Genomic DNA, 14826 nt, shown 5'->3' with positions numbered 1-14826 from the left:
GTTTAAATAAAAAAATCTATTTGTACCGAGTAAACTGCCATTTTGGTCCCTGTGGCTTGGCCAGTTTTGCCATTTTAGTCCAAATCTCAAACTTATTACATCTGGGTCCCTGTGGTTTGCATTTTGTTGCCATTTTAGTCCAAAACTCAAAATCCCTCATTTTTGACTGTTTGAACTCCCCTTTTTTGTCTTTATCTGCAGCGGTAGTTTGGTCATTTAATGTTCATTAAATCAATTTATTTATTAAAAAACCACATAATATAAATACCCCTAAAAAGAATACACACACATTACATCATCATCTTCAAACCCTATTCTCATCTTCCCCTCTCCGAAGGCGATTCACCATCATCTTCAACCGACGATCTTCATTCTTGCCAAGGCGATTCTGATGGACGACGATGGGGATGATTTTAGCTGCTGTGTTCGAAAAGAAGGCATCCATTTTGATCCAGAAGTAAAATACGGTATGTATTTGTAGTTGATAAGCTGGATTTGAAAACCCCTGTTTCTGATTGAAAGTTATTTTCTTATTCTACAACAAATCATCCCGATTTATTCACCCTGAAAGTGAACCATGGTGGTGATTTCACTGATGAGGATGATTTTCAATACGTCGGGGGTAAGGTAGACTACGTTGATAATGTGAATTCTGATATGTTTTCAATCATAGTGATGAATGATATGTTGTTAGCATTTGGTTATTCAGAAGAGGATGTTGTGGTTTACCATTTTAGGGTTCCAGGGGAAGATTTAATGTTAGGTTTAAGGCCTCTAGGCACTGGTAGTGATGTATTGAGATTGATTAGTTATGTTGAAAAAAACAAGGTGCCAGAGGTGTATATTCAACATGTTAGCAGATTTTCAAAAAAGGATGTTGAAAAGGAACCTGAATACGTTGACCTTAGTGATGAGGGAAGTTATGAGGGTAGTGATCAGCAGGATGAAGACAGTGAGGATAGTGACCAGGATGAAGATAGTGAATGGCAGAGTGATGATGGTAGTTATGAAGGATCCTGTGAAGGTAGTGCAGGTGAGGGTGAAAAGGCAGAAGGTGTAGAGACCACCCCTAGCAAATGTGTTAAGTCATTTCATAGGAAAAGTGTAAAGGCTAAGAATAGGAAGGATAAGGTGGGTCAGGATAAGGATGATGAAGATCCAGATTACATCATTGATAAAGATAATGTTGTGGAAGATTATAGTGTTGATATGAAAGAGTATTATGCTGAAGTAGATGCTGAAATTAGTGAACAATATGAACAACAAGTTGATGTAGATGAGGATGATGATCAGGTGGATTTAGGTGGCTTTGAAAGTTTAACTGATTCAGATGGTGACACAGCTCTTCAAAGAGCTTATAGGAGTGTTAGGAAAGACAAAAGAAGGTCTAAAACATCTGGTGAATGTCCCTTTTATCTTGGCCAGTCATTTCCTGATAAGGGTAGTATTAAGATGTTGGTCAAGAATCATGCAATTGAAACTCGGAGACAACTCCATATTACAAGGAATGACAACACCAGATTCCGTGTGATATGTATGGGTGGGATTCCAAAACTGAGTAGTTGTGAAATAAATGCTGGAGGACCCTCTCAACCAACTGCATTTAAGGGTAAATCTGGAAATACCCAAAATGCAACCGGGCCCTCACAAGATGGGCCTAACCCTAAAAAGAATACACCACCCACTTGCCCTTGGATGCTTTATGTCTCCAAAGTTAAAAAGGCAGGCTCTTGGGTTGTGAAAACCCTAAACAAAGAACATGTATGTCTGAACACCAGAGATGTTAGACTGTGCACAGTTGCTTGGTTATCTAAAAAAATTCAACACACTGTGAAAAACAATCCTGGGATACCACTTAAAGCTCTACAGGAAGATCTTCAAAGGAAATATCACGTTGAAGTGACTTTGCACCAAGTTTTTAGGGCTAAGATGAAGGCAACAGAGAAAGTGCAGGGTCACTATAGGGCTCAGTATGAGAATCTCAGGAATTATTGTGAGGAGCTTCTCAGATCTAATCCTGGAAGCACAGTTAAGATAGATGTTGAACCTTGTGGCAATCCTAGCAGTCTAACAATGCAATTCAGGAGGATATATGTTTGCTTAGGTGCATTAAAGGCTGGATTTAAATTGATAGGGAGACCTATACTAGGGCTTGATGGATGTTTTTTGAAAGGGCCATTCCCTGGCCAGATTCTCATAGCAGTAGGAGTGGATGGCAACAATGGGATTTATCCTGTTGCCTATGTAGTGGTGGAGGCTGAAACAACTAGGGCTGTAAACGAGCCGAGTCGAGCCGAGCTAGACCCAGCTCGAGCTCAGCTCGAACTCGATTCGAGCTGGCTCGGCTCGAGCTCGAATTTCAAATCGAGCTGAGATTTGAGGCTCGAGCTCGACTCGATTTGAATTCGAGCTAGCTCGGCTCGGCTTGATCTAGCTCGAACTAACAAAAAACCGCAAAATTTACTAGTTAAAAAACCCTTAAAATGAATTTCTTCATAGACTAAGGGCCATAATAGCCATTTAATTTAACCATATGGCTAAATATGTAAGTATAAATAGTTAATTCACTTTGTATATTGTCTTTACCTTCTTTTATAGGTGGAATACTCCCTTATTTTTTGTTTTCTAAGCGATGTGGGACAAAAAAAATGTAGGATGTAAACCTTATCGAGCCAGCTCACGAGCCGAGCCAGACCAAGCTCGAGCTCGGCTCGTTTACAAACCGAGCCGAGCCGAGCCGAGCTGGCTCGTTAACAGCCGAGCCAATTTCGAGCCAAGCTTTCTTCGAGCTTTTTTCGAGCGAGTTTCGAGCGAGCTGCGAGCCACAAGTTTTTTGAACACCCCTAGAAACAACTGCAAGTTGGACATGGTTTCTTGAGTGTTTAGGTGATGATCTTGGACTGGAACATAACAGTAATTTCACCTTCATAACTGACAGGCAAAAGGTAACTATTGTTCAATGATATACTTGTTATTTTTGCATTTTCTTATTACAATGCTAACCCATTTTGTAACTATGATGCTAGGGATTGATACCTGCTATACTGAAAGTGTATCCAAGCTCAGAGCACAGATATTGCCTGAGACATATACATGAAAATATGAAATCAAAATGGGGTGGTGATGAATACAAAAACCTGTTGTGGAACTGTGCATCTGCATCAACAGTTCCTGAGTTTGAAAAGGCTATGAAGGCAATTCTTAATAAGGACAAAGGACTACATGATTGGCTAAAGAAATTCCAAGCAAACATTGGGTCATAGCCTACTTCACAGGTATGTAATTTACCACTTGAATTGTTTTCAGTTGACTTGTTTTGATCATGTTAATTAATTGAATTGAAAATATTACAGGCAGGGTTAGGTGTGATATTTTGCTGAATAACATCTGTGAGGTATTCAATAGGCAATTGATACAAGGTGGGGACAAGCCCATAATAACCTGTCTTGAGTATATCAGAGAGTACCTTATGAAGAAAATTGTTGTGGTGAATAACAAGATTGGCAAGTGCAAAGGCCCATTAACACCAGCTGTTACTGCTGTGCTTCAAACTGCAAAGACTGAGGTTGCAGAATACACTATAATCTGGACTGGAGGAACAAAGTTTCAGGTTAGCACACACTTCAATGACCACCAAGACCAGAGAGTTGTGGTATTAGATGAAAGAACATGCTCTTGTAGGAGATGGGATCTAACAGGCATCCCATGTAGACATGCAGTGGCATGTATCTGGAACATGGGATTGCATGGTAAAGGTGATGGAATTCCTGAAAAATGGGTACATCCAGTGTATTGGGTTGAGTCTTGGGTATAGGTTTACAAGCATAATGTAGAACCAGTTAATAGCAGTGATTTGTGGCCTAAATCTGCATGCCCAACCACTTTGATCCCTCCAAAGCATCATGTCCAAATTGGGAGACCAAAAAAGAAACGAAAGAAGTCTGCACAGGAGATTGCAGAGGCTAAAGTTGCAGCTTCAAAGGAAAAAAAGAAGGCTAAAGTTGTAGAATCCGTGGTCAATGTCAGCAACATCATCACTGCAACTGGTAAGTTGCCAAGGAAGGGAGGCTCAGTGACATGTAAAATCTGCAAGGGTGTGGGGCATAACAAAAGAACTTGTAAAAGGAAAGGGGCACAAGCACAGCCAGGGGCACAAGGTCAGGGGGGCCACAGGCTTAGATGGACTACAGTTGACTACAGTTGACATTTTTGCAGTTTGTTTCTAACTGTGATGTTTACAGTTTGCAACAAACTGTTTTGGTACATTAGATCATGTTAAACTGCTTAACTTTTAGTGTTAATGGTTGTTTGGTACTTATGTTTTGGTACATTATGTTCATGAAACTGTTTATGTATGTTTGGTATGTTAGATCATGAAACTGTTTATGTAATGTTAAAGACTGCACTTTGCAGATCTGTTTTGGCATGTTAAATGATGCATATTTGGTATTTGGGTGCACATTTCTTAGGTTAAATGCTGCATATTTGCAGATCTGTTTGGCTTGAATTTTGGTGCAGATTGGCTGCACATTTGGTGCAGATTTGCTGCAAATTGGCTGCACATTTGGTGCAAATTGGTAAACTGCACATTTGGAAAACTGCACATTTGGTGCAAATTGGCTGCACATTTGGTGCAAATTGGTAAACTGCACATTTGGTAACTGCACATTTGGAAAACTGCACATTTGGTGCACATTTGGTAAACTGCACATAGTTTCATAAGACATTAGACGCACATGTCGGCACATTTCGGCACATTGTCATAAGACATTAGATACACAACAAATTAGACGCACATGTCGGCACATTTAGGCACATTGTCATAAGACATTAGATGCACATGTCGGCACATTTCGGCACATTGACATAACAGATTAGATGCACAACACATTAGATGATTCATTACAAAAAGGCACAAACTTTCCATTCTCCATACAAAAAGCCCCAACCAGATTAGCAGGTCGATAGTACAGACCAAACTTACAAAATCCAAACACAAGTCAAACCCTAACCAGACTTAACATAGTAAAACATGAACAACAAAAAACTGAAACCTAAGATAACTTTAAGCATCTTCTTCTCCTGTGCCAATTTTTTAGCTTCTTCTTCAAGCTTCATGTTCCGAGCAAACATCTGTCTTGCATTCTCTTCATGCCGCTTGATGGTGTCCAACAGTGCAGGAATCATCACAGCCGGATTCTCAATCTTCGGTGGCTCAACCCAAGCAACGAATCCACAGCTTGATGGTTTGTTGCACCGGTGAAAACGATGACCTGGGTTTTGTGTTGTCCATGAGGTTCTCAGTGACGTTGAGGCTCCACAAGTGCAAACCACCATTGTCGTTCTTCGATCTCCTGTGGGTTAGGGTTTTTGGGTTTGATCTCTGGTTAGGTTAGGGTTATAGGAACGATGAAGATGATGAATAATTGTGTGAGATAATAAAGGGTTTTTTATATTATGTGTTTTTTTAATAATTGGATTACATTAATGAAAATTAAATGCCCAAACTACCCCTCCAGATAAGGACAAAAAAGGGGAGTTCAAACAGTCAAAATTCAGGGATTTTGAGTTTTGGACTAAAATGGCAATAAAATGCAAACCACAGGGACCCAGATGTAATAAGTTTGAGATTTGGACTAAAATGGCAAAACTGGCCAAACCACAGGGACCAAAATGGCAGTTTACTCATTTGTACCTTATAAAAAATCACCCCATTTTCCATTTCACTCAAATTTTATATCATTCTCCCTCAAATCTGATACCATTTTCACTCAAATCAATCTCATTTCTCAATGGCTAATTTCTCTTACAATGACTTAGGTATTTTTATTGCCCGACGATTTCGAAGATGATTTTTTGTCAACCAATAGTAGCTTATTTTTTTTCTAAGAGATGTTTGATGAAGCTGAAGCGTAAGACACGACAATGTCGTCGGGCATTCGTAAAAAAATCATCAAACGTGATCGCGTACAAGATAACGAAAATGTTATGAATGATTATTTTGTTGATGAACCAAAGTATGACCACGAAACATTCTGCTATCGGTTTCGTATGTCGAAACAAATGTTCTTAAAAATTGTTGCTGACGTGAAAGCACAAATATCCTTGGTTTTAAGAGGGATATGACGGGAGGTTGAAAAAGAGTTTTATGGCAATGAAAAAATTTACCTCCGCCATTAAACAACTCGCGAGCGGTAATACTCCCGACGAGAATGACAAGTACTTATAAATGTCCGAAAAGACCTCGCAGGAATGCCTATATTATTTTTTGTAACGTCGTGAATCAATCGAGCGGTGATGAGTTATTGCATAGGCCGACAAGCAACTACGTAGCGAATTTGTGCAAAAAACACGAAGAAAAACACCACATTCCCGGAATGTTAGGTAGCGTCGATCGTACTATATATGAGAGGTGATCACAAATACCCAACGGTGACGGTCGAAGCGGATGCGTCACAATATTTATGGTTTTGACATGCGTATTGTGGTTCGTCTGGTTCACCAAACGACATCAATGTGCTCCAATAATCTCTAATACATCTCGTTGAATGGAATGGAACCGCACCTAAGTGTCCATTTCAAGTGAATGGACATGCATACAAATGTCCATGTTATCTAACCGATGGTATCTACCCTACTTGGTTAACGTTTGTGAAAACGTTTCCATATCCCGTGGATCCAAATTAAAAGAAGTTCAAGAAATTGCAATAAGAGGCAAGAAAAGATGTGATGCGTGCTTTTGATACACTATAAGGAAAATCGGGCATACTTAGGATACCCATGCGAGCTATGACCGTGGACAAGAATATATGTGTGGCGTATGTGTGCATCATACTGCACAATATGATCTTAAAGGACGACGACCATGCTTTTTCACCGATCCACATCCGGGATCTATTCGTCGAACCCGTTTTTGACGATACTGTTCTTCGGGAGTTGATGGATCGACACACATTTTCGACTTAGAAATGATCTTGTGGTATATTGTAGCTCAAGAACTACCGTACTTCAAACAGGAAACCAAGGAGTAGTTTGTTTTATATTTTTTTTTCTATTTTTATTTTAACTGTGAGTAACTTTGTAAAATAGTAACTAAGTTTTAAAAGTGTTCCAATTAGGTCACTCAAGTTTCAAAAGTGTTCTAATCAGGTGACTCAACATTCACTTTTCATTAAAATTAAAGGTTTTTTCATCCATTTCATTGGTAACCGTGATGATGTGGATTGTTGTTTCTTTTTTCTCTTTTATTTGATGTTAACGTCGAGTGATGACACTAATTTTAACTTGTTTTTTTATTTTTTAATGTAATTAAAAAAATTTTATTTTTAATAAATATAATATCATATATTAAAATAATTCGACCCCAACATCTTATGCTCTATTTTTTTTCTTGACACATGGAAAAAAGGACATAGATCGATTTGAATGTTAAGTTATCTATTGGGACAAAAACGATACGAGTGACCTAGTTAGAACACTTTTAAAACTTGGTTAACATTACGTGACATTTTCCCTTAATATTGTGTGTTTTTTAAATTTTATTAGCTTGTTTAAGGGTAAATTACACTTTTCGTTCTTTATGTTTATACCGGATTACAACGGATAACATTTAACTTCAATAATTACAGTCACAATCCTTTATTTGCAAAACTCGTTACACTCTACGTCCTTTAATACTAACCAGGTTAAAATTTTCAGTTAACTTACTCACTGAAGGGTATTTTGGTCAATTCATGTTTTATTTGAATGTTTAGTAAATAAAATATATTAAAACAACTAAACCCATCTCTCTCTCTCTCTCTCTTTCTCTCACTCAAAATTAAACTTAATTTTGAAAACAACAGAAATCCAAGTTTTAGTATCATTCACAGTGAATTAAAACAAAATTCACCGGATAGGGTTTGAGAGTATCAAATCCAAGAACAATATCTGTCACACCCTGACTTTTGCGAAAGCGTGATTTGGTGTAACTTGCTTAATATCATTGCATTCAATCATAACAACAACTATATGTTAAAACCAAAGATGATCATCCATTAAGTAAGTTTAAAAACATGACAACCTTGTCTTAAATCATAGACTTCAAATTCGAATTACAAACCATGCAATTAGTTTTAGAGTTCCATAAGGACTCGACAAAAGACTTTAAATAAAATCAGGCCTTGGAAGATGTGTCTCGTCCAGGATAAGACACACTAACCAAATCCTAAGACACCGGATGACATCCTTTATTCTTAACATAACTTGAAACATCCAACGCCCACCAGATCCATACTTAATTTCCTGAAATACATGTAGTTTGAAAACATCAACAAAAGTTGAGCGAGTTCATGTGAGTTGTGTGTGTGTGCATGAATCATCCTTGAAAACATTTGCAAGTATATATGTATGTATATGAAAACTGGTATGAAGCAACAAGGAAAACAGATCAATTAATGTATAGCTAATACATTAATATAAGTGACATGGTATAGGAAGCACTCAACCCTTTATGTGTATTTCGTACCGGGCCCTCCGGCGAAACGACATAGTCACCACATGCGACCAACTCGCAGGCCCATGGGTGGCTCGCAACACCCAATAGATCTATCACTCATGCCCCTCAGTCCTTATACAAGGATTAATGGTCTTAAGTCAATCGCCTATCCATTCACATGATCTAGCAGTACATTCCTTTGCTAACCATACCACGTATAAACGTTTGTAAACAGTTTGTAACATGTACTTCACCCCCGAAGTTATAAAACTGAAAACAGTTAAAAGAAAAGGGGGACATGAGCTCACAGTTTTGCGTTGCTCGTATCCAATGTAACTCAAAGCTCCTTCGGGTATACTCGACTACCTACATGCGTACTACGGTTCATTAGCCGGGTGGGTCGTGCCTGGATCTAGTATTAGTTAGTGTCTTCGAGTTACGTTCTTTATGTCTTCAAATTTATTCCAAGTTATATAATTATTTGTTAAAATAATAAACATTTTAACTTAAATTATATCTATTAAATTCTTGGAATAATTGTTAAAACTATATATATTAACTTGGTACTTTTCAAGTATCTATACATATATTTCTTTCCCAATGATGGGTGTATTGGTATTTATATTCTTAACTTTATATTTTTGCCATGTACTGGTGTCGTATTCTGGAGGTATTCATACGTACAAAAATACGTGTTTTCTTGTAATTGTTAAGCATTCTTATACTAAATTTCGTATTAATTCTTCCGGAATGTTATCTTTAACAAAGGTTCACCAATATATATTTCCAAAATATATATTTTAAGAAATATTACTTAGAAAAATTATTTCTAAATTTTCTTTGGCAAAAATATTTGTATTTTCATATAAGTTCCAAAAACAATATATTTTCAAGTATAACTTAGAAAATATATAAACTTATTTTTCTCCAAAAATAATATATTTTATACTTATTTGAGAAAATATATCTTTTACCCCAAAAATATTGTATTTCATGTTTGTTCAAGAAATATATATTTTCTCCCAAAATAATACATCTTCTAATAATTCCAAGAAAATATATAGATTTTTATTCACCCAAAATAATATATTTTCTTCTTGTAAAAAATATGATATAAATTTGTAGTAACTATGAAAATCTCATTTTCATTACCTTGATGTCCAAAATATTATTTACCAAAATATACACATGAATAATATTTCTGGGATATTTTGTGAGTTATATTCCTTTGTTCGGTTCTACCGGTATTTTGGGTATTCTTTGTATATTTATTCCTTGGAATTTTGGTAATATTTTGGATTGTAATTTCTTGGTATTTTGATGAGTTATATTATTTCATGTCCTAAAATAATATAACTAATACACAAAATATACAAATAATCACACACATGGTGTCATCTAAATATATATTTTCCTAAATACATATTTAGTCACTTTTATTTATAAAAAACAACCTCCAATATTTATAACTTTTGTAACAAAAATTATGGCAAACTTTATGTGAAAATCCATGGTTTAAAATACACTTGTAAATATTTGTTTAGACATAATTTTCTAAGTGTTTAATTTTTAGAAAAAAAATTCGCCATTGTTTCCCCTAAAAATGGAGGTTTCCGTTCCTTGAAGGTATATCATTTTCTTTTGTAAATCAACACAATCACTCCACAATCAACATTAAACAATCTACACTTACCAATTTTGCCAAAAACAAGCATAAACTACTACTTCATGAACTTGAATATTCACAAAAACTTGTCGTAGCTTACTAGTTTTCTTAGTAGGCCTTGTTACCCTTTAAAGTGTGATTGATTCTTTTAAAAACTTCATTTTTAAAGAAAATGGATCTTCACAACTTATAATCATATTTTTCAAAAATGTTTCTTCTTTGGTTTTTCTTGTTGCATAAGTGTTTCTACACTTGTTTAACCTTTAAAAATAGGGTTTATTTATGTAAGAACCAAGATCAAGTAAATCTTGTGTTTTTAACTTGGTTCCCTTGAAAAACTATCCATGAAATTTTAGATCTACAAGTATTACAACTTACTTTGATCGTCATTTTTCAAGAAAACCACATATCTTTTCAAGTTCATGTTTCTTATGAGGATGATCTATGATCCTATAACACTTTCATCCTCTCATCTTGCTAGATTATGTTTTTAATCATGATCTAGCAAGATCATATGATGATCTACATCAACTACATCAATATACAACAATCAACAAGCAAATCAACACAAAAACAACTTAGTTTCTTCATTATTCAAGCTTATGTTCAAGTTTTATTCTTGTGATTCTTAGTGTTCTTCATGATTAACATTATGTAATATCTTTTAACCACTTGAAATAGATGTAAAATAGAAAGATTAAGATTCTTACTACTAGCTCAAGGCTAGGGATGATCAAGAGAAGAAATAGGGTGGATAATAGCAAATGGAGAAGGTCCTTGAATTTCCGAAAGCTCTAAGCTTCCTTATATGGCTTCTAACACCTTTGAGTAGTAATGGAATGGATGGAAGATGAATGAAAAAGATGGATGTGTGTTGATGTGTTCTTGGCCGTAGGTGAAGGGAGGAGAGGGAAGATAAATGGTGTTGGTGATCTTGTGGAAATGAAATGGTTATGTCTTATGGTTTAGTTCTTATAATCCACCAAAACATATTTTCCAAAGGTTTATGTGTTCCTAAAAGTGAAACACAATCTAATTTAATAACCAAATAAAATCTCTAGTTGGGCGATTATAGGTTGGGGGGGGTATAGGTGTAGGTGTTAACTAGTAAGTTTGTAGTTGAAATTCAAGTGTTAGTTAGGGATTTAGTTACTAGATATTTATGTAATGTGTGTTATGATGTTCGGGGACCATAACTAGCTTGGTAACGTTAAAACAATGCTTCTAGTGAAAATTTGGTGTTTCGGGTAATGTCCGGTTGTTCGGTTGGTTACTGGTTCGTTAAGGTGCTAAAATATGCAGTTTAGTGTGCTTTATGTTACCTTTTGTGACAGTTTTGATTCCCGACACTTAGTAAAGTATTCAGGACCATTTAATCATATTTCTGCATGATATTAGATTGTTTAAATGTTGAATTTGCTGATTTTCTGCAGAATTCTGCAGTTTATGTGAGTTTTAGGCACTTTCCGGCACTTAAACTATCTCTAGGAAGGCAGTTTTATGATCCTTACTTTCCTACACACTATACTAGTGTAATACTTGGTTTCTGGCCCATTCTAGGTCTCAATACAACGTCTGTCTATTTACTAAACTCTGTCAGCATTTTTCTGATTTGTCTGATAGCTGTGCTAACTGTATTTAATGCATCATTTAAGTCAATAAAGTTCTCATGCAATAATGATACGACATCAAGCAATATGTGATGCACATGTATAAAGCAATAATCCGAAAGCAATTCAAACAATTAATTGTATTTCAACACAGTCATTAAGCACTAATCATTATTTAATAATTGTACGAACACCTGGAATTTTGATAGTTGTCACAATATCGCCCAAATTTCCTCAAAAAAAAGATCAAATATCATAAATCAGCAACAATTATGAAACTTGAAGCGGGAAAATCAGAGAGAAAGTACAAAGGAATGATATCGTGTTTATCAGGGACGAACAAGGAGGCGATGGGTTTGGTGGTGGTCGGTTTGCCAACGAGTTCATAGGTGGTTTCCAGATCGCTCTTACATCGAACAAGAACTCGACAAACGTTTCAATCTCATCCGCCTGTGGAACACGAATTCTTCAAGAATCACTAAGATTCCATCCGTGCCGTCGTCAACAACCCTTGGCACCCAGCCGACCAAGAGTTTATCAACTCGTTACCTACTCTAGAGATCTTGTCGACTTACAGTGTGGGGTTAGATGATGTGGATTTGGAGTATTGTAAGGCTAAGGGGTTAAGGTTACGAATACACCTGATGTGTTGACTGAAGATGTGGCTGATTTGGCTATTGGGTTGATGTTAACGACGCTTAGAGGGATTGGAATCAGTGTTGCAGTTCAGGGTTTTAGGTGGTTTCCTGACTTGAGGGGAAGCTTGTGGAGGAAGAAAGGCTGAAATGTAATTTATGATTTAATTGAATAATAATATCTTTATAGTGTATCTTATTTTCTTTGATTTATAATAGAGTAAACTGCAATTTTACCCCCTAGGGTTTAACCCAATTGGCACCCTGACCCCTCCATGGAAATAATTGCAATTTACCCCCCCCCCCCAACGTTGATCTTATGTCGCACAATTACCCCCCGGCGTCAATTATGTTAACAGATCTGTTAACTTTAATGTGAAATGACTATCTTACCCTTTAATATTACCCCCAACATTCTTGTTATGTCGCATAATTACCCCCCACTGGTAAATTACTAAATTGTCCTTTCTTATTACCCCCTATACTTTGTTGTAAGAAACAATATTACCCCCTGCAGTAACCAAAACCTTTCCCGCCAAAACAGTTTAACCAGCTAAAGTCAACTACACATGGTAATTAACAAGAAATTGGTGTAATGTGTTTGAAATTGCCTTAACGATCTGATTTAAACTTAATAAACACTTGTATTCAAACCTGTTCAAACATTTGTATACTCAAAATCAATTTAAACACTTCCAACCTGTTCTATGTAACATTCAGAACATTACAATGTGTCCAAGCATTACAATGTGTCGAAGTGTCGAAGCATTCAAAACATGTATTCAGTAATCATGTATGCACACTCAAAATCAGTAGAATGGTTAATTTATAAGCATATAGAACATGTATTCAGAACATTACAATCAGTAGAAACCTATAAGCATTACAATGGTTAACTTCACTAGAAACCCTTCACAAAATCACAAAACCTATATGTATTCAGAACATTACAATCTGTCCATATATTCAGTAATCTGTCCATGTATTCAGAAACATTACAATGTTTGGCTGCAGCATTCAGAACATGTAGGCACACTCAAAATCAGTTTAAACACATACCTGGTCATGCATAAGCATTCAAAACATGCTCAAATGTATTCAGAACATACGTGGCTGCAGCTGTATATGAAACTAGAACCTGTTAAAACAAGAACCTGTTGAAACAGGTTGTAGTATACAATGCACATTTGGTTAAAAATTAGTTTAAACATGCTGTATGCACATATACATGCACATTTGGTCAAAAATTAGTTTAAACATGCACATAAGCATTCAGAACATATACTCAAACCTGCAGTATACTTAATCTTGTTGAAAGGGTATAAAGGTCAATACTGAAATAGAAGCAACCTAGATCAAACATGCAGTATACACATAGCACCACTGCATTGGCCTCTTTAATTCATAATTCAGTCACAAAACCCTTTAACCAATATCTTTCACTAATTCAGTCACTGCATAGCTTCAACAGACATTAGACATTCATTCCTATATAACTAACTTAGTCACTGCATTGCTTCAACAGACATTAGACATTCATTCCCATATAGCACCACTGCACCACTGCCTTGACTTATGCATAACTCTTTTATATATAACTAACTCACATTAGACATTCATTCCAATAGACATTCAACAGTAAAAAACAATAGACATTCAAAAACAAGTATACCATGCAATAGACATTCAATAGCAAGCATAGTTAAATAAGGATCATTGTTAAAGATCATTAGTCCTACTACATTGTTGCATACTACATTGACATAACCAAGGATCATGATATATACACAAAATGGATGTTTAACTTAACTTAACCTACATATTACACAAAACATCCTAATATATTAGAGTTCAACTACGCAACCATTTCCTGCTGAGGGGGAATCTGGAAGTGCAGGAAAGGGCGGCCTCGCATTTTGACAACCAACGACACCACAATCGATCCTAGTGAAACACGAATCCTCATGTCCACTGCAAACACAGAAAGATCCATGTTCAATAACCCCTATTTTTTTTCAAAAACCCATGTTCAATAACCACTGTTTTTAACCTGACATTACTTGTTCATTAACCACAATCACAATACTTGTTTGATTTTACCTGACAAGTGCGAGAACAGGGAGGATCGCTGGTGGACAGGTGGATTGACGGTGGACAGGGGGATCGCCGATGGTGTGGACAGGGGGATCGGCTCTGGTGGTGGAGGTGGAAGCAATGTCTCCTCTGATTGGCTCATTCTCCAGTGGACAGGAAGGATCGCCGGTGGTGTGGTCGCCGGTAATGAGGAAGAAGGTGTGGGGGGAGTGTGGTTGACAAGCTTGGGGGTAAGATTGAAGTTGGAAGTAATAGTACATGGGTAATCTACTACTTCTAATAAAGCAAAACAAGCTTAAGCCACATGTCATTTGCTTAAGCCATTGCTTGCCACGTGGCAATGTG

At 36.4% G+C, this 14826-nt stretch overlaps 1 protein-coding gene across 1 annotated transcript; it reads right to left on the bottom strand.

The window, feature by feature from the left end:
* Positions 1 to 5007: 5007 nt before the first annotated feature.
* LOC110914004 lies at positions 5008 to 5337 on the bottom strand. Its single transcript, XM_022158815.1, has one exon. It carries the CDS (start codon positions 5335 to 5337, stop codon positions 5008 to 5010), a length of 330 nt encoding a protein of 109 aa, XP_022014507.1.
* Positions 5338 to 14826: the final 9489 nt, after the last annotated feature.

Source organism: Helianthus annuus, chromosome 15, assembly GCF_002127325.2.
Source record: "Helianthus annuus cultivar XRQ/B chromosome 15, HanXRQr2.0-SUNRISE, whole genome shotgun sequence".
Taxonomy (NCBI): Eukaryota; Viridiplantae; Streptophyta; class Magnoliopsida; order Asterales; family Asteraceae; genus Helianthus; species Helianthus annuus.
The sequence above is the reverse complement of the archived record's forward strand: the minus strand, read 5'-3'. Positions and strand labels throughout refer to the sequence as shown.

Excerpts from the sequence above, each read along its gene's own strand:
- LOC110914004 (XM_022158815.1), bottom strand. The coding sequence starts at position 5,337 with ATGGTGGTTTGCACTTGTGGAGCCTCAACGTCACTGAGAACCTCATGG.